Here is a 26519-nt window from a genome sequence, read left to right as displayed (position 1 = left end):
AGCAGGAAAGAAGAGGAAGACGAGGAAGTAGAAGATGAAGCCTATGTGCAAATAATGACTAGGTTTGCAATACTTGTTTTAAATTGTGGCTAAATTTAAGGTAAAAACACGCATAAGCGGCTACAAGGTGTAAATAATCATGCAGAAAAGTATATTTTTCTCTGCCAACACATCAAATCAATTAGTAGTATAAAATAATTAAAAAAAAATAGTTATTCATTTATTATATATTAAAAAATAGGTTGGATAACAAACTTTTAAAAAATGGGTCAAATATATTATCTACTTAGAAAATAAATAATTAATAGATTTAAATTTTATATTTGAAAAATCTCCTCAAAAGTAATCATATTTAAGAGGTAATGGATAATATGAATTATACCTGTTAACTTATTTTTTGTTATTCTTATTAAATATGGGTCGGTTCTATTTTTGCATTATCCCGGTTTGACCCGCCCATATCCCGACTCCACCCCGTTTGCCACCCTAGAACCAACTCTGCTTTCCCCCCTTATCCAATCTCTTCATCACTTCCAGCTCTTCTAATCGACTCTCGGTCCACACCTTCACCATATGCAGTAACATCAAAACCAAGTCACAAGAAAATGTTCTCTTCTTCACTATCCCCAGCTTTGACCTCCACACCCTCTTCATTGAACCCCCTCTTAACGCTTTCTCATTTTCACCCATTCTCGACTTTCCCCATAACTTCCAATGCCAAAAATGTGAACCATTCTTGTTTAATTCTGAAGGCTCAGACTTTAGAATTTTCGGGTTCCTTCTTTGAACGTGGGTTCGGGGGAGATGACGACCCGCCAACTGCTCCCGGGTCGGGCATTACCGCTGTTGAAGATAAAGAGGAGCCCCAGTGCCCTCCTGGATTGAGGCCATATGAAACTATGGCGGTTTTAAGGCCTGATATGTCTGAAGATGAGCGACTCGCTCTTACCCAGAAGTATGAAGAGGTATATATATTTGTAGATTGATGTGTGTACATTGTTTAATTTTAGTGCATTGTTAAAATTCCTTATACTGTCTAGGTATATAAGTTAAATTTGTATGTGATATAGCATATAAATATGATTTTATGCGTTAACTGTGCTATTAGTATAATTTTTTGGCTAGGTTAATTGATGGTTCAGAAAATTGCACATTTTAACTAGGCTCGAGACAGAATGTAGTTACCCTCATTTGTATTGGAGAATTAGGGAGGGAAAATGAATGCAGGAAGAAAATAGTAAGCTGAAATAATTTATGCTGTGTTTCCTGTCAGCTCTCAGGCTGAAGAGATGAACAATAGTGAAGACTCAACCAAACATGAAAAAAGTCTCGCTCTAAGTTTACGTTCTAGACAAGCTACATTTTATGTACTATGCTTTCGTTGAATTAATTGTTAACCAAACATGACCTATAGACCATGTTTGATGATATTTCACCTTTAACATCTAAATTTGCTTCGTTTATGTTTTCTAGCTAGTAGCTATGATTCTGTACAGTAGCCTTAGTTTGATCTGTGATTAGTGACAAAGATTTGTTCGTAGTTGATCGTTAAGGAACAGAAAAGAAGAAAAGGAAAAAGAAACAGAGAAGCAAAGCAGTGGAGGGAGGGATATCTCTTCTCTCTCAACAGTTGATTCACTTGTAGGATTATCTAGTCTGGGAAATACTTTTAAGGGAAAAAAGACATGCTTGGCATGTAATATCTTGATCAACAGATTGCTATCACTATCTTCATTATTACTCTTATCACTATGTTGAAGCTTGTTATTTTAATTTGCCCCTCTCATTTTCAAAACTACAGCAACTTCTATTAGAAAGATAGAGATTTGATGAAGAATGGGAGAAAACTACATAGAATCACGTAAAAGAATTACTCAATGACAACGAACTATGTCTCATCTTTCACAGACAAATGAATGGAGAAAATGTTCTGCAGTTTGTGAAATCCATGATATACCAAAAGAAAAACGAGGAAACTTTATATGTTAAAAATTTATACCAAAGAAACTACAAGCATGCATCTTCCTGTCCTCCACCCTCCCACCTATGTTTTTTCCAAATTTTATAGTAGTATTTTACTTAAGATATTTACTGTCAAATAGATGGAACTATGAGCACTAATGTTTCCAATCTGCTTGTTTTCCGGCTAAACTGCTCTATTTTACCATACAAAAACTTACTTGAGCCCAACCTAAGAGGGGGGAGGGAAGGGAAAAAAAACACATTTCTTTACCATCTATCCTTTTCTGTATATAGGAATCTCTCATCGTCAATGCCTTTTGCAGCGCTGATCTCATTTTCTCTCGTTTGGTAACCGCCCCTCAGCCCACATCACCAAAAGTTCCCATAACCAATCGATGAGAGTATGGCTTGTATTACTTTCGTTTCTCCTTAATAAACTGACATACAACCTCTAATGATAAATCTAAGAACTGACTCCTCTCTAAGCCTCCACTACCCAACTCAAAGTCTCCACCTACATAAAGTGTGGCAAACCTGCTTTTCTTCTTTAGGGCCGCAACAACTCTCCTCTTCCTTTCTCCCTTTTCTGATTGACCAGAATAACTTTGTTTCTTGCAATCAGTTCAGATTCAATATCTCTTCCCCACCTTCACCCTCCCCAACCAGTTACTGTCTAAAGTCAATAAGTATGCTTAATTAGAACATAACCATTTTGCTTTATCAGCTATGTCTTCTTATTTCAGCAATAAGTACCTTAATTTGGATTCTTTTTCAGAGAATTTCATCCGGTCAGTATCATTTTGATTTCAGCCTTGAATTGCTCTCTAAATTGTTATTTCAATTCTGATCTTTTAATGCATATAGTCAATAGCTCTATCTTTGTGCATTATAGATTGATAGTATTTGCATTACAAAGCTATACAAAGTCCTGATGTCTTTTTCCCTCAAGTGCAACTGCACAAGATTGTTGATTTTGAAAGAAGATTCGACCACAGGGTCTTAGACAAGTGTTTTCCAATGTCTTTTTGCTTTTCTTTTCCTTGGACAGTTGCTTGTTGCTGGTGGTGGCATGTATGTGGAGGTGTTCAACCGAGGGGTTATTCCCCTAGCCTACAGCATCAGGAGGAAAAATAAAGCTGGAGAGACCAATACTTACTTGGACGGGATCTACTTGCTATTTACTTACTTTACCAAACCCGAATCCATGACAGCTCTTGAGGCAACACTTAATACTGATGATGATGTTATCCGATCGTCCAGCTTCAAAATAAGGAAAAGAAAATACTAGGTAGATTAGTTAATTGATTTGTTTAGCGGTGAAAGGGGACGACCGCGATGAGACAGGTATTGCTCATTTCACCTCACTAATGTTATCTTCAGAAAGTTTTCAGAATGTATCAATTTCTAATGTTTGTAAGATTACTGAAAATTGCAAATACATTCTGCTTTTGTATACTCCAATTCGGCTTCATTGTAATTGGTTAAATTATTGAGCAGCTGATAGTCCTATCTGAGGCTTGTACACAGTGCATCTCTTTTCTTCTAGTTTCTTTGGTGCCAATTTCATACGTTAAGGATCTTAAAAATTGCCATTTAAAACATGAGAAGTTACATAATCTCCCTCTTCTCTCTCCTTCCCTCCCGCGATCTATGGCTGCCTGGCTGGTGAGAGGCTTGTTTGATTGTATTTGCTCCTAATAGAAGCTAAGTTGCTCGGACTCTTCACTTTTGGTGCTGCACCCGTGTCGACACGACGTGGGGTGTGGGTGTGAGATTTGTACCGGATTTGGTCAATCGATTTTGGGTACTTTGACCAAAATCGACGGAGAAATTCAGGTTAGATAATCAAAACAAAAGTTAGGGCGAAATTGAAGAAAATGGAATACCTTGTATATAGAAATTTTTATGTCAGGCCTTTTCCTTTTTTCTCCTTCTCGGATTCTCCTCTTGATCAATATTTCCTCCTTGGAATACCTTAAGTTTACCACATAATGTCCCACATAATGTCTCATAATTTAGACACTTTTATAACTCTACTTTTAGGTATCTGAATTATTTTTAGCCGAATTGTCACACCCATATCCCTACCTGTATCCATATCCCCGAATCTTAAAATGTAGATCATGAAAGATCCGACCTCTAGATCCGCATTCGTATCGGACTCCCGCACCCGAGTCCGAGCAACTTAGAATAGAAGTTGAGAAACTATATTTCTCGTTTGCACCCAAGTGTATGGCCTAACAGTTCTCTATCTTTGTGATATACCAGCCTAAAATAGTAGTAATTATTTTGATCATTAGTTTTAAAGGATATCCCCCATTAGTTTTTCCAACTAGCTGTATTGGCCGTATAGTAGCTCCATGTCAACTTAATTATAGTTAACCAAAACTAAATTATAGTTATATATAATAGATCGTTGACACTAATTCTTACTATTAGTAAATGATGAAAAATAGTAAGTGTACAACGGCAACAACAATCCAGTATAATCTCACTAGTGGGGTCTGGGGGAGGGTAGTGTGTACGCAGACCTTACCCCTACCATGAGGTAGAGAGATTGTTTTCAATAGAAATTCGGCATCCTTCCCTCCAAGAACTCCCCACCTTCCTCTTGGGGTGACTCTAAATTCACAACCTCTTGGTTGGAAGTGGGGGTTGCTTACCATCAAAGTAACCCCTCTTGTTGAAAAATAGTAAGTGTGATTTTTTTTTTTTTTTAAAGGAGAAAATGTTTATGTTACTCTCAATTCTTCAGTTATCTATTTGCAGTTTGCTTCTACCTTGATTGCATCGTCTTTTTTTGCTTGTGTCGATTACTTATTGAAAGGAACAATATGTCATCGCTTTTATTCATATAATAGAGTTGAAGCCATAAAAACTACTTTATGGTAGGAACATATAGGGCTGGCACCCGGGCCGGTCCCAAATTTAACGGGTCAAACGGTCCCGGGCTAAACGGTCCCGGCCCGCATGCTAAACGGACTAAGTGGGCCCAACATATTTAAAAAAAAAAAAATAAATTAAATAGATATTAGAGACAAAAGGATGTTAAAAAAAATATCTAAGACAATGCTTTGTAAATTTTATTATAGAATTGTGACCTAAATTTTAATATTTAATATTTAATATCGAATATATATAGTATATAAGATGTATATATAGTATAGTATATATATATATAAGTAATAAGCTATATTCGATAAGCTATATATAAGATGTATATATAGTATAGTATAGTATATATACTAAATGTATAAAAAGTTTGGGGTTAAAACAAAGTTTGCGGGGGGGGGGGATTAAATGACTTTTTTATAAATAGCCAACGGCTATTTTTGACAGGCCAACGGCTATATTTTTAAATAAAATAAAAATAGCCGTTGGGACCGTTTGGCCCGCTAAGGGACCGGTTCCGATCCTTGGCGGGCTAAATCATAGGACCGGCCCAGGCCCACTAAAATCGGGCCAAACGGTCCTGGCCCATTTAGCCCGTTTGGCCCGCGGTCCCAGGCCTGGACTGGTCCACTTGCCACCCTTAGGAACATACAACAACATCCATTTGCAAAGACGATTAACGAGTTCAAACTTCATTTAACTTGGATAGTTCGTGCAGTTTCAGATTACACACACACACTACTGCATCATATTACATTTAGGACATTACTGGATTTCAAGGGGGGCAATTTCAGATTGAAAATTCTAGAAAATGTAGCAAGCTTCTGTACTTATCTATTACCATATTAATATATCAACAAGAGGAGATATATAGCCTATAGAGGAATATTAGAAGGATACTCTTTTGGACGTCTCTTTATAGCATCTCTAATATACCTCTCTTGTTCTTGAAGATTTGAAGGAATCTGGTCATAAACATCAGTAAACAAATCTACCAACGGAGGTTTCTCTTCTTCCTCAGCAGCTTGAATTGCTTGCAACACCTACAATAAATAGATAATAAACAAATAAACACTGTAATAGGATAGAACAAAATCAGATACACATTTTAGGATTTTGAATCTTGAACCTGCTCTCTGATATTTCCCCGGAATTCGAATTCATCTTCATCGCTCCACCAACCATTTTTCTGTATCCATTTTCTGAATCTGGCGACTGAGCTTCGTCTTCTCCGGTACTCGATTTCCTCCATGGATCGGTACTTGGTAGAATCATCAGATGATGCATGGTCGCCCACTCGATAAGCCATGGCCTAATAAGTGAACAAATGAAGTTTTTATCATAAAACCTTAAAGGAATAATATGTTCATAATACTGCTAAGATTTTATATTTGAATAGTAGTCAAGTTCCTGAAGTGGCCCCTGGAGCAACGGTAAAGTTGTCTTCGTGTGGCCTATAGGTCACGAGTTCGAGTTAAGAAGCGACTAATGCTTGCATTACATCATACCCCTTTGGGTGCGGCCCTTCCCCGGCAAAGGCGAAACCAAAATTTGAAGCTTACGTGTTTAGTATTCTAGTTCTTTTAAGTTACTGGGTTTTAAATTAATCATTTGTACAAATTCCATAGATTTCACAAGATAAATACAGGATTTGGACAAAAGTTAACGGGTTCGGCCGAACCCGTAAGCAAAGGTCTAGCTCCCCCTCTGTTTCTCGGACCCTGTGTGAATACGGGATGCCTTGTGCATCGGGCTGTCCTTTAATATAATAGTAGTTAAGTTTCCATTTAGTTTTTATATAGATGTTTTCAGATTCAACGTGATCCGTAACTTGAACTATATTTAGTTGGATCACAACATATATATGAGAAGATGAATTTCACACCTCTACTAATATTGGCCTTTGTTCTTTTATTGCCATTTTACGAGCAGAACGAATAGCACTATAAACTGCAAGAGCATCATTGCCATCTACTCGAATGCTTCGAACTCCATAACCCTGCCCTTTAATGGCGATTCCATCACCTACATTAAAGAAATGTAGGAGAATATAAGTTAAGTATATGTGGTATTAAGACTATGTTTGGTATGATGAAAGTCGTTCTCAGAAAATATTTTCTGGAAAAAAAGAAGGTTACTCCATTAAATATTGATATTATATTAGCAAATCGTATAGTGTTTTGATGATTTTTTGAGTATTAAAGGTTGATAATAATATTTTAAGTATTGATTAAAAGAGTGCTATGAATATAAGAATTGAGATATTTTAAGTTTTGATGATTGTATGAGTTTCGGGAAATACTTCGAAATTGTTCAGCCACAGGGGTGCTAATTGCCCATCCATTATTGCGACATAGAAATATAACAGGAACTTCCAGAACTGCCGCAAAATTTAAAGCAGCATGGAAATCTCCCTGACAAAAAATTCAAGACAAATCTCATTAAAAAACACCACTTCATCTTCAACTAAGAATGTGATAAATATATTATACTTAGGGCCCATTTGGCCATAAGTAATTTTTCATTTTTCTTCGAATTTTTTTTACTTTTTTCGGAATCAATATTTGTCCATAAAATTTTTAAAATTTCACTTGAAATTGAATTTCGGAATTTTTCAGAAATTTAAAAAACTCCTAAAAACTGTTTTTCAAAATTTTCACTTCAAATCACTCACAAAAATTCATAAACAACTCCAATTGTATTCATGTCCAAATAAAACTCTAATTTTCAAATACCATTTTCACTTTAATTTTTTTTTTCTTTTTTTGGAATTTTATAAATTCTTTTGTCCAAACGCCCACTTAATCCAAAATCACCTCACTAGTGGTGCCATCTCCAAAATAAGTGACAACACAAGCCTCCTTTTTGTCCATTTTCAGAGAATAAGCCACGCCTACTGCCTGTGGAAGCTGTGTGCTGGAGAAATGAACATTAATATACTTAAATTGCTTAAGTAGACGAGATATATATGATCTGAATCATGTGCTAATTGGGAAATAGATTCTTACGCAATAGTTGAAGAAACGGTGAAGTAATTGAGCTTGTTAGAGCCATAATGTATTGGCATTTGCCTGCCTTTCCCATTGTCACCCTTGTTTCCAAGCAATTGATTGGCAAATTCTTGTAGGGTGAAGCCACGCCATAAAAGAACCCCGGGCTCCCTGTACTGCAAAAAAACAATAACAACAATAATTACGCCCCAATCCCAAACAACTTTAGGGGCTCCCTATACTGCAATCATAAATTCATAATAAAATATTTAAATTTGCATTTAGCGAATTAAAAGGCGGGGGCTGAGGCATAACATTTTACCTGACATGTCACGGAACAATGGTCAAGACTATCAAATAGCCGAGTTTAGGGACAATTAAGACAAAAAATAATTCAAATATGTACTGAAGAATCAGTGTCATTTTACTTCTACTACTGTCTAGCCAGGGCCGGTAGCACCTTGTTCTACGCACACCAATTCGTCGAAGTTTGTTAAATAATATATATGTACAAAATAATAAATAAAATTAAAAATTAGCTATAAATATTTAAAAAATGCCACTGCTTGCTATTACAGTAATTTATTCATTCAAATATTGAGTTCATTATTCAAATGGTCACTCAACTTTCCGAAGTTATCTACCAAAGTCATCTTTCTTTCGTTTGTAACAACAAACTCACTTAACTATGTCTATAGCACTCAGAAGGTCACTCAACCAGATTTATCAAACTTTTGATCGCCAAATACCTATTTTACCCTCTAAATTATTAACTTTTATCTTCTTCTTCTTTTGCTTTTTCAATATTATTATTTTTAATCAACATTATGAACTTACCTATAAAATAAAAATATTTTTCTAGCATATATAATGTCAAAATAATAATATAATTGAGCATAATATTCAAGAATATGTAATGTATATTACCAAATACCTTTATTTTAAATAATTATTTTCTATAGTACGTGCGTGGAATATATATTTTAAAACCTTTATTTTCTTTCATTCTCAATTGTGTAAATAATTTTTTGAGTTATTTTTGTTAATATCAAAATTATTATTACGAACAAATTGTTCTAATTAACTTTCTACTATGCTCAATATTTTATTATTCCAATATTGTATATGCTTAAATACTATTTTAATTTTTTTAATTTATAAATAAAATTTATTTATTCTAAGGTAAGTCCATAATATAAATTAAAAATATAAAATTATCATATTAAAAAGCTAAAAAAATAAAAAGAAGATAAAAGTTGATAATTTAGAGGGTAAAATAGGTATTTGGCGATCAAAAATTTGAGAAATCTAGTTGAGTGACCTTCTGAGTGTTATTGACATAATTAAGTGACTTTGTTGTTACAAACGAAAGAAAGATATATTTGGTAGATAATTTCGGGTAGTTGAGTGACCATATAAGTAATGGACTCTTCAAATATTGACACTACTTGCTAAAATTCTTGCGTACGCCACTGTAACTAGCTAATTAGTTGTGTGCATTTTATTGTGATGTGATAGTAAAATGAGCTGGAGAATTAAGACAGCCGAATTACCTGAGGCAACACAATGTCTTCTGGGGTAAGGGCAGCAGCAGAAGCTATGTTAATGACCTCTTCTCCAACAGTTGTTAGATAAAAGGATAACCTGCCCTGTTTTTTTGCTTCATCGAAAATGGAGTCCATAATTTGAAGGGTAACCATTGTTCTATACATTTTCACTGCCAAATCTTTACTCACCTACCAAACAGCAAACGACATTACTTAAAAATTAATTTCTACTAGTACTTAACTATTTACATGCACCCAATGTTTTTAAAAAAAAAAACAATTTTACCTTAACAGTTAAAAATTAAAATTGAGTACTAAACATATCATTTGACTATATTTAAGTGATAAACATTTATATGAAAGACAATAATGTTCTGCATTATTTGATTTAGTGTAAATGCAACGTACACGTAATATTTTTACCGAATTGAAATTACCTGCTCGAATACACTGCCTGGAATTAGATAGCCATTATTGTCAAGGATACGATAACAAGCTAACCTTGTTTCGGATGATTCAGGAATGAATTTCATTTGAGAAGTAAATGGAATTTTTCCTCCTGGGAAATCCAAGACCTGGTAATGGAGTATTGATTAGCTAGGAAAATAGGATCATCAAAAATTTCACAGAATGATGAAAATCAACATAATGTTTCTTTCAAACAAAAAATAAAACTATCCTAGTTTAAAAGCTTGTGAATACAATTATCGCAATATCATCTTAATCAACTTCTTAGCATAAAAAGGAGTGAGAGAAAAACAAAGTAAATCCATGGTCTGATTGATACTAACATGAATATAATGTTTATAACTCAAACACAAAAAGAAAATAGGGAGGAAAAATACTCCGTAGTTCTTTATTTCTATCGGGTTTGTGAATAATTGGTAGCTGAAAAATTGGAAAGCTACATATAAGATATATGAATCTATTAATGATGTGAGGTCTTTTGGGAAAAATTGTATGTGTTTAGCCCAAAACTCATAATATCACACCATGTTAAGCCCTTCTTTGAGCTGGTTTAATCCAAGATTTTCATTTCATTCATCTTTTACAAGGCAAAATAGAAAATTGGCTGGTTGTTTGATATTAATTGCATTTGCTAGCCGAGAATATATATAACATATGTAATTTTTTTTATATAATACACATATATACTTTAACAACAAAAAAAAAATTGTCCGCTATTATTTTTGGAAGCAACCAAAAATATACATTTCTCTACTTTACAAGCTGAAAATAGTACTAGTTGTATTTAAGGTGCATAAGGAAAGATTTAGAATGAGAAAATAAAATAATCCTGCTGTAACAAAATAACTAATGGGGGTATTTGTGAAATTAATAGTGGCTCATTTTAAATATTTTTGACGAAATTACTTTTATATCTTGATACTGCATTATATTTATTTGAGATAGAAAGACTATCAAAACCATTCTTTTTTCATCCAATTTAATTTGATGTTGAATATGATCAGAAAACCGCCCTTTATATATTTACTAGTCCCTTGTCATACTACCATAGTACCATTGAGAAACGTTGCAAAGGGGCTGGTCGAATAAAGGAGAATTAATCTATTAACGCAGTCATTTTATTTTTATAACTGACTTATTATCAGATTAAATTATCATCAGTGAGTGCATTATGAAGGGATTATAATGAAAGGAGTGTACAGTATAATAGTATATTAGATCAATTTTACCAATGCTGTGCTCATTGTGTAAATTAGGATCATTATTAAAATTTTAATTTTCCGAAGCAAATTTCTCATAAGGAATTAAGAATATTTAAACCTATGAATAATATTAGAACTCAAAGTGAATAATATTACCACCTAAAGGGTACATGTACATTAAATAAATAAGGTGCGGTCTCAGTGTTAAGGGTGTGAGTTTTCTAGAAATGGAGGTAATGGGGGAAGTAGCTAGTAATCCCTTTGGTATTTTTATATGTGAGTAGCGTAAAAAATTAAACACAATCATATTAATTATTAAAACATAACTACTTATTAAATTATTCATAACAAATGAAAACTAGTTACATGAAAAACAAAGCAGCTAACATGTGATAATCCATTATTCCTAAATTACATTGCTAGTGTAATTTTTTTAGAGCGTTAATCTTGTATCTTTTCTTACCAGAAAGGTGTAAAAAAATTCATATCGTCAGTATATCACTGTGGGAGTAAAATACAAAATAAAGTAAGATTATACATTGATCAGCGTGGAATAAAAATGGAAATAGTATAAAGAAGAAGGTGAACAAACATTACTTGGTTCTCATCAAGATTAATTTCAACATGATAATTATCCTTCTCATAGTTGTGTGGGCACTCTATTTGCTCTCTTCCTTTCGTGGACTCGAAATAGGAAAATGGCCTTGAACTTCTCTGGTGGAAAAGAGACAAGGGACAAGCCCTTTGAAGAGAATGGTTAAAGATTCTTGTAATTGATCTTGAAATCCAAATGGCCATTGATGTTGCTTGTGGGAGAAATGAAAAGAAAAGAGCTAGAAGATTGGTTTTATATATTGAAGAATACTAAACATGCACTACTCCAATATTGTTAAAGGACGAACGAGTTTCCTCTTTAGGATATAGAGTTATAGACAGACTCCCCTAATTCAAGCATTAGTGGCTACTTCCACGGCTTGAACCCGTGACCTATATAGGTCACACGCAGACAATTTTATCGTTGCTCCAAAGCTCCCCTTCAAATAAATAGAAAGAAATTTGGGATTCAAATCCGGGTATCGGACACCGACGGAAAACCAAAAAATGATAGAGAGAAATTCGGTTTTAAAATAACTGTATGCACTAAAATAAAGTCAAATATAATAAATGTACACTTTGAAAATGTCTTTAGCTACATAAAAATAGGGAAGGAAAAGGAAAAGGAAAAAGGATACGTGATTATAAAGGGATACAACATTATATAACATATAGGGAGATTGCATATTAAGAATGTGTAATTAACTAGTAATTATCTGAACTAAGAAGAAATATTTTATCAACATAGGTCGCAGAGAGAGGAAAAAAGAAATAATGGAATAAGAGAGCTTCAATTTATGTTCATGTTAGTGGTTAGGGAAAGATTTAGAGCTATATGGATAGGTTTTATTTCATCCAAAATGATTTATAAATGATAATCGATTTTGAGCCAAGTAGAAAAGGCAGTAAATGAATCATATGTTAGGCACATGGTTTTTCTTTCTTTCTTTTTTTGTGTTAAAATATTAATGATGTTAAAAATAAGATTCCATTTGAGATCTACCAGGAGGGTGCTAGCTTTACAAAGGAATTACAAGATTGTGGCTATTTTTTAAGAGATTGTGGCTCTAGGGTTAGAGGTAATTTTGTAAAATTTGCGAGAGGTAGAGTTAAATTTGGCCGGATAATATAACGGATGTTAAATGTAGACAATATTCGAAAGTAAATCTAACCTTTTTCTCTTTAAAAAAGTTAGGATGGTTCGGCCAAAGGAATAATGATAATAATTTCGAGATAAATGATGATATTATTTTATCTTATGTTTGGTTGAAATTTTTTTATTCTCATATAAGTAATTTGGGATTATTTATATAGTTATGATTTTAATATAGCTATCTTGAGCGAATCCCAGTATAACTAAATTAGACGATAAATTTTTGTGACTCGAAGATTCTTCTTCCGAAGTCCTTTAAGAATGTAAAAATAAAATTTATCCAAGATTATTAAATGTAAAATCAAGCACATAATTTATTTTAAATCATGTATATCTCATTTTTAATCTAATACACTAAATATCTATAGGAAAAAATTATTCATGAAATAATCTCATTATTATTTAATTCTTATATTATAATCTTAGTATAACTTGTTTGCAGACTAAACGACTCCTTTACTAAATTATGCGCACATTAAAAGAAAGGATTTTTACACAAATAGTCAGCGAGATTCACTGTTTATTTTTCTAACCGGTATACATAGATTATACATTAATTATACTTAGTTACATATATATTATACATTCGACGGCTATTTTTAAGAAGAATTAACCCAAAAAGCCGTCCATCCAATTGCTTAAACTAAAAATAGTTGGTGGATGTATAATATGTGCATAATTTATGTATTATATGTGTATAATTATGTATATTCAATGTATAATCTATGTATATGGCTAGAAAAAGTAAACAATAAATAGACCGACTATTTGTATAAAAATCCCTATTTTTAATTTACAAAATTAGGCGGGCGGGTACAAAACACTACTTACTACTATTAAAAGAATGGGACAAAACAACATACAGACCATATAGATTAGGTACCAAGATGCTCATATAAAAGTAGCGATGAAAAAATGGGATATTTACGCAACTAGTCAGTTCAATTCAGCTTTATTTTTTCTAGTTGGTACATATAAATTATAAATAATACATAGATTATGCATATATTATATACCTATCAATTATTTTTAGTTTAAGGGATTGGTAAACACTTATTTAAGCCCCGTTTGTTTATAAATTTTTTTTTCAAAAATGTGTTTGTCCATAAAATTTTGTAAGTTTTTTAAACAATTTTTAAAATGAGCAAAATTTTCCCGCTCACAAAACTATAATATTTTTTTAAGTGAAATGTATGTGCAAGGACTTACTTGCATTAATTCTTGCATGCCTCTGCAACATATTACTACAAAAAATTGTCCTACAAGTTAATGGGTCGATGTCGAGGTGGATTGGTCCACTCAAAATCTAAATTGTTTTGACTTTAACTGTGCGCACTATAAATGAGACGGAGATAATTGATGATCGTAACATTTACCCTTTCCTTAACTTGGTAAAGTCCCCAACTCCCCTCCTCTGTTCTTGCCCATAGCTTGCACAAAAATGGAAAAAGAAAAAGAAAGACATTTCCTTTTTCATCAAAAGCAAAAAAACCCTTTCAGTATAACTACACTATGCAACGTCTGCTACGCATTAATAAAATCATAAAGATGTACCTACCGAAAGTTGAAAGTATTTGCAAATGACGTCAGGGCCAAACATCAAAACTTTGGTTGGTCATTTACGCGGATCTAGGATTTGAAGGTGGCGGGTGCCACAATTTCCTGTAATGTACACCTTATGATAATCAATATAGAGTTTATTCGAAACGTTTGTTAGGTTCATTTTGTTTAGTTTATTCGGGCAATTTAATAGGTATTTTTTATTTACAAATATAAAAATTACATCTCTTTTTCAGACCCTACTTGTGAGCTTTCACTAGGTATATTATTTTTTTTTGTATGAAAATTACATCTAAGCAAATGACATAAGCATTTTAAAGAATGAATCATACATTTATTATTAAAAATATAAGTAAAATCAATATTTTCACTAGAAAAATACATCTTTTTTTATGCTAAAAATAAATATGCACAAATAAATAACATCTTCATAAGGGAATTCCATCAATCAGAATAAGAAAAATAAAAAAATTATTTTCAATAGATAAATTATACCCCATAGGTAAATGTAAAATTAAATAAACTACAAGATCCCAAAAATTAAATTCATAAATCTCATACTTTTTTAGGCAATGCTTGAAATATTCATCATAATTTAATAGTAAAGAGATTTAAATTATATTTAAGAACCATAGAATAGCACATTTTTTTATGTTATAATAGAAAAAAGAAATTACAAAAATTAAATTTTATCTCAATCAAAAATTCCGATCAAGACCCAAGTTTTTTTTATTTTGAAAGAAAAAAACTAAAAGATTTGTGATTAAGAGTTATTTTATGAAAATTTTTAAATTTTGGATGCTCTTTTATGAGTGTTCTTGCTAAAGATCACAAATAAAATAATAGAATAGTGGAAAAAAAATATAAAAAATAATAAACAACAAAGAGAAAGTTGGGAGGTATCCAAAAAGAAAAATAACTGGGACAAAGGAAATAAAAAGCACAAAAGGGAAAGTCAAATAAGATTCAAGATAAATTCAAACTTGAATTTTACACACGAGAAAAGCTTTTAAAAAGGTATATCAGTCATGACACCTTTATCTAGTTTGCGACTGGAGGTGACAGGATCAAATATTGAACCTAGTTTAAGAAAATTTCTACATAAATATAGAATAATTTTACTAACCTAGCGGGTGTCATACCACCCCATCCTAAAGGGTGAATCCGCCACTGGCTAGAAGCCTAACATGAAAAATTCCTTGAGGTGACATTGTAAACTAAAAAAGACGTTAGTGGGAAGGTGTAATTATAATTTGAAATTTATACATTCCTACAATTACATATTTTGAATTAATATTTCCTCCGATCTATTTTACTTATTGTAGTAATTAAAAATAATTGGTCCAAAATACTTGTTATTTTAGAAAAGTAAGATAGAATAATTAACAGTTTTCATCTTTTATCTTATTCTAATAAATAAGGAGAGATATTAATATGGTAGAAAATAAATAAGGGTAAGTTAGCCAAATTATTTTTGTATTTAATATTTTCTTAAGGGGCGTGTAGAAGATAAACATGACCAAGTGAAATAGATCAGTGGAAGTACTACAATAAGACTTGATTTACAGTTAAATATTTATAGATATTTAATATATTTTTTAATACTAATTTATAAATATTTATACAGCCGACAGACAGACAGATTGGTTTCAGAAAATAATCTCTTTTCTCTAAACCAAACACACCTAGAAAACGAACTAATTACACAAACTAAAACGAATAGATGCGCATTCAATTTGAAACAGGAATAGTATCAATTTTTTAATTTTTTTCAATGAAAGCCTATGTTCTTCGGATTCGATTTCTTTTCCTCTGCTCCCTGTATTGGTGGTAAATAAATGATACACGCGGAATTATATTTAGCTGACAGAGCATGATACGTGGAACAATGAGGAAATGACAACTGACATATTTCATTTAAAAGATGTATGAAGCGCAAGAGGTACGAGGCAAACACCCACGAGATAATGGAGAATCAATATTCGAACCTAAAACAATTGCTGAAGAGGCACGAGCGGAATGAATCAAGACTGGAAAAAGGGAAGATTCACGGACCTACAATTAATGAAGAAGGGGAATCAAAATCGTTATAAAATCTTCATAGACAGTTACGATTACCAATCATAACGTACAATTAATGATGTTAAAGCTCATAATGATTCCGCCATAAATAGGAGGAAATGTTATATTTGTAAACTCCTATATAAGGGAGGAGAATCTCATTTGTAAAGATACGTTCGGAGTACTATCGAAATATATTCACTTTCACTTGCTTATTCAGGACAATCAATTATTCTTTCTTTTTAATTACTTTTTGTCAACTTTATTTCCTTCTAAGTAAATTACTGAGGAAGTAGGGAATTATTTGGTTATCAGTAACCCGAGTTCTTTTAAAAATAGGCTTTGACTAAAGATCTTATTTTTTTGGTTAAACAAATTTGTTTTGTTACCGGGAATCTAATAATCTTTTTACTTTCCAAATCCTTCTTTCTCACAACTAAATTATATCAACTGTCAACGAAAATAACCAACAGGAGGGAGGATCCCCTCCAATTCCTTCACCACAGGAATCTCCACATCATTCTCGAGAAGAAACACCTGAAAGATCCTCGTCTCACACAAATGAACAACATGGAGACGAGCAGACTGCCGAGCAAGATGCTTTAAAATAATTTATAGCTGAACATGTGAACAATGCTATCCAAGCTTTTGTCAGGGGATTGCCAACTGCACCACCAACTCCTCCCCCAAATAATACGACAACTATAGAAAATTCACGCTCGAGGCTTGCCAATTCAGGAAGCGGGGGAACTCCTATTGAATCACGTGATGGGGGGTCAGGTACACCAAATAACTCTGATTTACAAAATTTGGTACTAACTTTGCAAAAACAGATGAAAGAGAAAAACGACCGTATAGAACAAATACCTGGCGTACCACCTGTGATTAAGGGAGTGGATATCGATAAATATTCACAACAACCTTGGAACCCGAGCGCGGCCCCACTGCCCATTCCTAAGAAGTTCAAAATGCCTGACATCCCAAAATATGATGGAACAACTGACCCACGAGATCACGTAACTGCATTCACAACAGGCGTAAAAGGCAATGATTTGACCAAACAAGAAATTGAGTCAGTTTTGGTCAAAATATTTGGAGAAACACTCACGAAAAGGGCATTAACATGGTATTCTCTTTTATCTAAAAATTCTATTGATTCTTTTGCTGAGTTTGCAGATTTATTCATAAAAGCACATTCGGGAGCTCAAAAAGATAAAAAGGGGATGGAAGATATCTTTAAGGTAAAACAAGGAGATACTGAGTTACTCAAGGAATTTGTGGATAGATTTCAATGTGAAAGAATGATGCTTTCACGAGTACCTGATAATTGGGAAGCCATGGCGTTCGCAAGTAATTTGAATGAAAAGAGCTCAGAAGCCACGAGAAGACTCAAGGAAAGCTTACGAGAATTCCCTGCTACAACATGGAACGATGTATATAACAGGTACATCACCAAGTTGCGGATTGAAAAAGACATCGTCGCACAGTCAAGGGTTGATGAAAGAACAAATTCAAGGCGGTCAGGGTTTGAAAAAAGGTCTGGTAAAAATAGGTACGAGCCTTATATGGGACCCGCAAAGCGGGACTCACGATCCAAACCAGAAAATGTACGGTCTAACCCTAGATCGAGGAATAGAGATGCGGGATCATCATCCAGGTTCAGAAAAGAACGAGATGTACGTGATAGAGATACCAACACGAATACAAGGATTGGTGATTACAGTTTCAATATTAGCACATCTGAGTTGGTAGATATTTTAAGGAGTATGGGAGATAAGGTTCGGTGGCCAAAGAAAATGAGATCAAACCCCAAGCAGAAGAAATCAAGATTTCTGATGCGAGTTTCATAATGACCATGGCCATAAAACAGCGGATTGCAGATGATTACAAGGTAAAGTAGAGCATTTGCTAAAGCAAGGTTATTAACCGACTTATTTAGCAAGAAAGGCAAGCAATCTTATATGAAAAATAGACAAGAACCTCTAAAACCTCCGTCTCCAAAAAGAACAGCTAACGTGATAAGCGGAGGGGAAGAAGTCAATGGTGTAACATACACAGCTGCGAAAAAGACGTCAAAATTCATTGTGACCCAGGGGAAGCGAGTTCGCCAAGTTTTGGAAGAAGATAATATAACATTTGATGATGCAAATGCAAATGGCTTGATAATACCTCACAATGATGCACTGGTAATATATTTACTTATACATGATACTAATGTAAAACGAGTTTTGATTGATCCAGGTAGCTCCATGAATATTATTCTTCTAAGAGTGGTGAATGAAATGCAAATGGGCAACAAGATAGTACCAAAAGCACGATCCTTATCTGGATTCGATAATTCAACCGTTATTACAAAAGGGGGAGATAGTGCTTACCACATTTGCAGAAGGAGTTATCAAGGATACGAAATTCCAAGTAATAGACATGGACATGGCTTATAATGTGATTCTTGGGAGGCCATGGATTCATGACATGGATATTGTACCATATACGTTACATCAAGTCATTAAGTTTCCTTCACAATGGGGAATTCGGCAAATCCACGAAGATCAACAGTTTCTAAAAATATTAATTCAGTGGTAGATTCGTGCACGATGAATGAAGATACGAACAAGAATCCCGTCGAAGATGTGGTAAATCAGATCTCAGCTGAAAGTGGCTCAAGGCAAACAGATGTAGATTTCAGACCTGATGTCATTCAAGAACTAGAGGAGAATGAAAATATCAAAACAACGATTGAAGAACTTGAAGTTGTTGTACTATTCGAGCAATGGCTAGACCGAAAAGTTTATATTGGAGCGAAGCTGAGCCCAGAAATGAGAGGTAAGTTAGTTGAATTTTTAAAAGCTAATGAAGATTATTTTGCCTGGTCGCATTCAGATATGACAGGTATACCCCCGGATGAGATGACTCACAAACTGAATGAAGATCCCTCGTACCTACCTGTCAAGCAAAAGAAGAGGAAGCAAGGCTCTTTCAAAAATCAAGTGATTCAGGATGAGATGCATATTCGGGTTATAATCAAATAAAGATGAATCCCCTAGATGAGGAAAAAACTTCATTTATTACAGACATGGGGACTTATTGTTACAAAGTTATGCCTTTTGGTTTGAAAAACGCTGGGGCCACGTATCAAAGATTGGTGACCAAAATATTTCAAGAATACATGGGAAAGACTATGGAAGTCTATATTGATGATATGCTAGTCAAATCTGCACGAGTAGGAGATCACTTTCAACATCTTTCAAGCACCTTCAGAGTTCTTCACAAATATAATATGAAATTAAATCTAGAAATATGTGCCTTCGGCGTGGCTTCAGGTAAGTTTTTAGGTTTTCTTGTATCTAACAGAGGTATTGAAGTGAACCCTACGCAGATCAAAACCATTGAAGAAATTCCAGATATACTCACGAGCAAAAAAGAGGTACAAAGGCTGACAGTGAGAATAACAGCTTTGGGAAGATTTATTTCCAAATCATCGGGGAAAAGTTTAAAATTCTTTTCAGTATTGAAAAAGCAAAATCAGTTTGAGTGGACTGATGAATGTCAACACGCCCTTAAAAATTTAAAAGCATATTTATCAAATCCACCCCTGCTAGCTAAACCAAAGGATGGAGAGAGGCTACTCGTCTATCTCGCAGTATCAGAAATGGCAGTAAGTACGGTTTTAGTACGAGAAGATAAAGGTAAACAATCTCCAATTTATTATGTTAGTAAATCTTTGTTAGATGCTGAGACTCGATATCCTCACTTAGAAAAACTTGCTTTAGCATTAGTTATGGCATCTAGAAAGTTGAAACCTTATTTTCAATATTATCCTATCTCTGTAATAATTGCTTACCCTCTAAGGAATATACTACATAAACAAGAATTGTCAGGAAGATTAGCTAAATGGGCTATAGAACTCAATGAATATAATATTATGTACCAACCTAGAACTGCAATAAAATCATAAATTTTAACAGATTTTGTAGCGGATTTTAGCACAGAAATAGTTCCTGAAACAGAAAAGGAACTACATGTATTCACCGGATTTAGTCCAGGTACATGGACTTTATTTACTGATGGCTCATCGAATGTTAAAGGAGCAGGTTTAGGTATCATTTTAATACCAACTTCGGGAGAAAGTATAAGACAAGCAATAAAATGCTATCCAATTACTAATAATGAAGCAGAGTATGAGGCTTTAATTGCAGGTTTGGAACTGGCACTAAAATTGGCTATAGAGTAAATCATAATTAAAAGTGATTCCCAGCTGGTAGTTAACCAGATGCAGGGGACTTATATAGCTAGAGAGGCACGAATGTAGCAACATTTGGAAAAGGCACGAGAATTGATAAGACAATTCCAGACATGGAAAATTGTGTAAATACCCGGGGAAGAGAATGCGGAAGCAGATGCACTAGTGAATCTCGCGTCAGTTACGGAAATAACAAATGCAAAAATTACTATCGTAATACATTTGTTTCATTCAGCACTCGACCAAGATAAAAATGAGATAAATTTCAATAATATAACTTGGGACTGGAGAAACGAATTTGTTAATTTTTTGCAGTATTGAACCTTACCTGAAGACAAGAAAGAGTCTCAGTTACTTTGACGAAAAGCTGCCCGTTACTGCTTAATTCGAGAAAATTTATATCAAAAAATATTCGGAGGACCTTTAGCAAGATGCCTCGGACCTGCTCAGACAGAATATGTGATGAGAGAAGTACACGAGGGACATTGTGAAAATCACGCAGGAGGAAGATCCTTGGTAAAGACTTTAATTAGAGCAGGATACTACTGGCCGAAAATGGAAGAAGATGCAGAAAGTTTTGTGGCAAAGTGTGATAAATGCCAACTATATGGCAATAACATGCATCGCCCAGCAGAGCTATTACATACGATTATTTTTCCATGGCCATTCATGAAGTGGGGGATGGATATCGTGGGACCATTGCCACAAGCTAAAAGAAAGGTACGGTTTTTGTTAGTATTAACAGATTATTTTTCTAAATGGGTAGAGGCAGGAGCCTTCAAATAGGTACGAGAGAAGGAAGTCATAAACTTTATTTGGCGAAACATTATATGCCGATTTAGAGTGCCAAGAGAAATCGTATGTGATAATGGCCCACAGTTCATAGGCACGAAAGTCACAGAACTTTTTCAGAGTTGGCAGATTAAACAAATAACTTCCTTACCTTATCACCCCATGGCCAATGGACAAGCTGAATCAACAAATAAGATTATCATTAATAATTTGAAGAAGAGATTAGAGGAATCAAAAGGCAAGTGGCCTGAGGTGCTACCAGGAGTATTATGGGCTTATCGAATGACATCAAAGATAGGCACGGGAGAGACTCTATTTTCACTTATTTATGGTGCTGAAGCCTTAATTCCAGTTGAAATAGGTGATCCAAGTATGATATTTACACAAGCAACTGATGAATCAAATGGTGAAGAGATGAGAACGAATTTAGATTTACTCGAGGAAAAGAGAGAAGCTGCTCTAATAAGAATGGAAGCTCAGAAGCAAATTATTGAGCGATACTACAACAGGAAAGCTCATCTTAGATACTTCAAGATTGGAGACTTCGTTCTCAAAAAAGTTTTTCAAACAACAAAAGCAACTAGTGCAGGGAAGTTGAGTTCAAATTGGGAAGGTCCTTACAAGATTCAAAGCATCGCTGGAAAAGGGGCTTATGAGTTGGAAACCATGGAAGGCAAGGTACTACCGTCGAATTGGAATGTTGTTCATTTAAAAAAGTATTACTTCTAGGCAAAGGAAGTACCCACTGTTAGGTATCGCTCAATTGTGATTTTATTTTGTTCTTTTAAATTATACTAACAATTTTAGATGATAGGCAAAAAGCTAGCCCATACCAAATGATGACATTAGACCCGAAAGACACGCGGAATACAGAATTATTCCCGGTCTAGGTTATAACCTTTCTGATGGAATAAAAAGGGTTAAGCAGTCATCATCTAAATGTATAACTCTGAGTCCCGTATGTATTTTCCTTTTCAGGAAATGGACCAAATGGAAGGAACAATCAAGTGCTTGAGATTTCATATTTCAAAGCTCTAACACTTGGGGGATTGTATATATAAAGGCAAAGAAGACTAAAATTCAGAATTCAAGCCTGGATCAGCCCAAAAGTCAAAAGTCAAGAGCTAACCAAGAGCCAAAAAACAAGCCTGAGTCAAAAACCTTTAAAATAGCCTTGATAAGGTATAAACTCGTGGGAAAGATACAAGATGGACACAAGATATATTTCAAGTTCCTACGAGTTGATAGGTTAAGGGCAATAATTAGTCGCGGGTTACTAAATAGACCCGAAATTTTGAAACTTGTTACAAAAAAAATAGTTATGAAATAATTGTAGATGTTGTACAAAAAGCTATTTGTATACATGAAAAGTGTTATATAAAATTTGAAAGTTCAAAGCATGAAACCTCCTCAAATTATTCATGAAACTTCCTTAAAGTATTCCTTTTTCTACTACTTTCATATATTTACACCAATATGAAGTTGAGACGTCTTCTTCATTAGTGTCACTTATAAAAGGGCCATCTTTTATAAAAATTCGTGTCTATCAAAATTACGAAATATTAAAGCATTTTAAATGCATGTTTAAAAGCCAAAGAGTACAAAAAAAAAAACTCAACATCAAAATAAGCAAAGATTTATATATTAAACTTGGCCAAAACTAAGGTACTTGTTTGTTATCAAACCCCAAAATAAGATAGGGGTAAAAACTAACATCCATTCCAAAAAGAAAAAAAAACTTCCCATCAAAAAGTTTCAAATAAAACTAAGGGGCAACATCCAATGTGGCATCATCAGTAACGGGAGAAGATTCAGCTTGGGGAGTAGGGGTTTGAGCACTAACTTCACCAGGAATAGGATCGTCACCTTCGGAAACATCAATCTCAGGTGAGGAAAATCTTTGACTTTGTTGAGTTTTTTTAATCGTTTCTTTAGCTTTGGCAATCTTAACATTCAGGTCGAAGCCTTCCTGGCTAGCCTCTATCAAAGTTTCGAGGCGGGTATTCAAAAAAGCCCAACTCACATCGAGTGTCAACTTATCTTCAAGAGCTTCATAATCTTTCTCCCAATGATCAATCTCAGCCTTCAGCTCTTCTTTCTCAACTTTGGAAGCATCGAAGGCAGTCTTTAAAGGGGCAAGAGAACTCTCCAAGAACTTGATCTTATCAGAAGAGGCACTGAGATCTTCTTGAGTTTGTGTAAGAGAATGAACTAACTCTCCGGAATAAGTCTCTTTCTGGTTAAGAAGTTCCTTCAGACCCCTTATCTCTTCAGTGACTTTCGAAAGCTGCTCAGTGAATGAAGACTCAAGGATATCCTTGTCTTTGCCAACTTGACTTGAAGATGCATTTTCAATTGCTAACTCAGCCGCAACCATCTTTGCTTGTTTCTCCAAGGCATTCTTCGCTTCAGCCAAAACTTCCTTCTCCAGTTGAATACTCTCAAATTGCTCCTTCCAGTTGTCAGCTTCGGTACGATAATCAATGACTTGTTGCTCGGTATGAACAATCATTTTCATAAGCTTCGTGCCTATCAAATTGATCTACAAAAGAAAGGAAGGGAGTTATGGTTAAATAAAAGAAAACAACAACAAGGAAAAGAAAAGAAGTAAAGTTAAAACTCGAACCTTCAAAGATGAATGAACAATATCATTCATCCAAGTCAATAAGTCGTGACTCTCCAATTTTGCCTTCTCTACTGGACCAAGCAAAGGTTTCAACCATACATTAGCTTGACCAGATTTTTTCAGCAAGTTCCCACTCTCAGGAACCTCAATGATAATCTTCTTCATCGCTTTATTGCTACTAGAAGGCCCAACTTCTGTATGAGAAGTAGTAGCAACTGGAATAGTAGAGAAGGTGGAAGCAGTCACGGGGGGAGCAGTAGAAGCAACTTCAGGTAGGGGAGCTTGAGAACGAACGAGGACTGACACTGGAAGATAGGCTAGAGGCAACTCTTCAGAAACGGGACCAAAGGCTTCATTATCAAAACCACGGGTAAACAACTGATCAGCAGAATCACAGGGAGGAATGTTCATCTCTTCAACGGAAATCACTAATGTAGCACTTTCAAGATCATCTAAAAGTCTCGAAGGGATTGAACTTGGAGGAGGGGTAGCTTCATCATCGGAAATAACGCGCCTCCTAACCCGAGGCCTGCACACTAAAGAACCATCTTCTTGTTCTTCTTCATCCTCAGAGCCACGGGAACCATCAACTTTTCTTTTAGATGAAGAGCTTAAAATTTTCTCTTGAGCAAGAGATACAGAAAGTCTTATAGAAGAAATAGAAGCTGGATTGACACCACAAATAGGAAATCCTAACAAAAGAGAGTAAGTTTGGTAAGAAGCTCCTAAGCCAACACAAGAGAAAAAGAGAAATTGAACAGAAAAGGTACCGCGTGTTTTGACTTTCCAACCAAACCTTTGAGAAAGGTACTTCCAAGACATTCTCCCCATAGGGGCAACTGACAATAACTTTTTTACCCAAGCACAGAAGTTAGGAATCTCCTCGAAAACTTCCATGGTTGCTGAAAAAGTAGACACGAGATTAAAAGTTTCTTGTTTCAAGAAAGAAAAGAAAAGGTAAAGGAAAAACACTTACGTGCAAAATTCCACTTTTCTGGAAAGGGCATATTCTCTTCACCTACCAAAGCACTTGTGGGAGCAGCTACAAAGCGAGCACACCAGTCACGGTCTCTATCATCCTTGGGGCTAACCAATACCCTCTTGCTTCTGGCCACAAGTGAAAACACTCCTTCACGAAATAATTTGAGGGAATAAAGATGAAGCAAATGATGAAAGGTGAAAGGCAAGTAAGCCAAGTTAGATAGGTAACGAAGGCATGCAACGACCCTCCAAACAATGGGGCTAATTTGTCCCAGGCATACATTAAATAAGCGGCAGAATTCAATGATTACTGGGTTAATGGGTAATCTAAATCCTAAAATGAAAAGATATGTATAAATAAAGGAATAACCAGCTTGATATGAGGTTATTCTTTGGTTTGGATCAGAAACTAAAACTAGGAAGTCAGGTTTCCAGTTACATTCTCTTTGAACAAGAGAAATTAAACAAGTGGTAATTTGAGTAAGATAAAGATCGGCATGATCATGAGAAGCTAAAGAAGAAACTTGATTTCTTATGGTTTCTTGATCAGATGAGAAAGAAAATTCCTGTGGAACAATTTCATCAACTGTTGGTTCACGTATAGATTCACTCGATTCCCTATTTCTAGAAGAAGATCTAGGGGTTAAAGAAGCCCTAGGTTTAGAAGAAGAAGTGAGAGTAGTGGTTTGAGATGAAGAACCACGAGTGGACAGCGAACCTAAATTACGAAGTCTGCCTCCTCTTCTACATCTCACATGAGCAGATGAGGGAGCAAGTTCATCATCAATTACGACTTTGGGAGGGTCAGGAGTTAATGAAGACATGGTTGTATAAGGAATTAACAGAGGAATATGCGTCGAAAAAAGAAGGAAGAATGAAGAAGAAGAACACTGTAGAATAAAGGTTTCATAAAACCTAAGAAGTGTGAAAAGTCCTAAAAAATGTTGAGAAGCCATAGAACCAATCATCAAAAGCCACATGGCATATACATTAAATGAAAGTGACATACAACGCGTTAATTCTGAAGAAAGCACAATGATGTTTGGGAAACAGCGGCAAAGAATTCCCGCCATAAATACATATCACTTACCGAATATTCAATTGTAGAATATTCAGAAAGTGGGGGGACTATCTGTATTGGTGGTAAATAAATGATACACGTGGAATTATATTTAGCTGACAGAGCATGATACGCGGAACAATGAAGAAATGACAACTGGTATATTTTATTTAAAAGATGTATGAAGCGCAAGAGGTACGAGGCAAACACCCACGAGATAATGGAGAACCAACGTTCGAACCTAAAACAATTGCTGAAAAGGCACGAGCGGAATGAATCAAGACTAGAAAGAGGGAAGATTCACGGACCTATAATTAATGAAGAAGGGGAATCGGAATCGTTACAAAATCTTCATAGACAGTTATGATTATCAATCATAACGGACAATTAA

At 34.5% G+C, this 26519-nt stretch overlaps 3 protein-coding genes across 3 annotated transcripts; 2 read left to right on the top strand and 1 right to left on the bottom strand.

Moving 5' to 3' along the window:
- The first annotated feature begins 444 nt into the window (after nucleotides 1-444).
- On the top strand, nucleotides 445-3469 carry LOC107769782 (small ribosomal subunit protein bS6c). The gene is made up of 2 exons (XM_016589037.2): nucleotides 445-965; nucleotides 3011-3469. The coding sequence occupies exons 1-2, from the start codon at nucleotides 606-608 to the stop codon at nucleotides 3248-3250; spliced, it is 600 nt and encodes a 199-aa protein (XP_016444523.1). The 5' UTR covers nucleotides 445-605; the 3' UTR covers nucleotides 3251-3469.
- A 2094-nt stretch (nucleotides 3470-5563) lies between these two features.
- On the bottom strand, nucleotides 5564-12141 carry LOC107769784 (2-oxoisovalerate dehydrogenase subunit alpha 1, mitochondrial-like). Its single transcript, XM_016589040.2, has 9 exons — nucleotides 11659-12141; nucleotides 9829-9966; nucleotides 9398-9580; nucleotides 7863-8020; nucleotides 7671-7770; nucleotides 7157-7268; nucleotides 6740-6879; nucleotides 5984-6166; nucleotides 5564-5897 (listed from the first exon to the last, which is right to left on the bottom strand). The coding sequence occupies exons 1-9, from the start codon at nucleotides 11857-11859 to the stop codon at nucleotides 5730-5732; spliced, it is 1383 nt and encodes a 460-aa protein (XP_016444526.1). The 5' UTR covers nucleotides 11860-12141; the 3' UTR covers nucleotides 5564-5729.
- A 9602-nt stretch (nucleotides 12142-21743) lies between these two features.
- On the top strand, nucleotides 21744-22499 carry LOC142169809 (uncharacterized). The gene is made up of 2 exons (XM_075231728.1): nucleotides 21744-22139; nucleotides 22440-22499. The coding sequence occupies exons 1-2, from the start codon at nucleotides 21744-21746 to the stop codon at nucleotides 22497-22499; spliced, it is 456 nt and encodes a 151-aa protein (XP_075087829.1).
- Nucleotides 22500-26519: the final 4020 nt, after the last annotated feature.

The sequence above is a fragment of the Nicotiana tabacum genome, chromosome 15 (genome assembly GCF_000715075.1).
Source record: "Nicotiana tabacum cultivar K326 chromosome 15, ASM71507v2, whole genome shotgun sequence".
Classification (NCBI taxonomy): Eukaryota; Viridiplantae; Streptophyta; class Magnoliopsida; order Solanales; family Solanaceae; genus Nicotiana; species Nicotiana tabacum.
Note: the sequence above shows the minus strand (reverse complement) of the source record. Positions and strands in the feature narration are given on the sequence as shown.

Bases quoted from the DNA above. Each gene is read 5' to 3' on its own strand.
- LOC107769782 (XM_016589037.2), top strand. From the start codon at position 606: ATGTTCTCTTCTTCACTATCCCCAGCTTTGACCTCCACACCCTCTTCA. The intron at 966-3,010 runs GTATATATATTT...TTCCTTGGACAG, and splicing joins TTACCCAGAAGTATGAAGAG to TTGCTTGTTGCTGGTGGTGG.
- LOC107769784 (XM_016589040.2), bottom strand. From the start codon at position 11,859: ATGGCCATTTGGATTTCAAGATCAATTACAAGAATCTTTAACCATTCT. The intron at 9,581-9,828 runs GTAATTTCAATT...GCTGTTTGGTAG, and splicing joins CAGGCAGTGTATTCGAGCAG to GTGAGTAAAGATTTGGCAGT. The intron at 7,771-7,862 runs GTAAGAATCTAT...TCATTTCTCCAG, and splicing joins ACCGTTTCTTCAACTATTGC to CACACAGCTTCCACAGGCAG.
- LOC142169809 (XM_075231728.1), top strand. From the start codon at position 21,744: ATGACATCAAAGATAGGCACGGGAGAGACTCTATTTTCACTTATTTAT. The intron at 22,140-22,439 runs GTACTACCGTCG...TTTCCTTTTCAG, and splicing joins TGGAAACCATGGAAGGCAAG to GAAATGGACCAAATGGAAGG.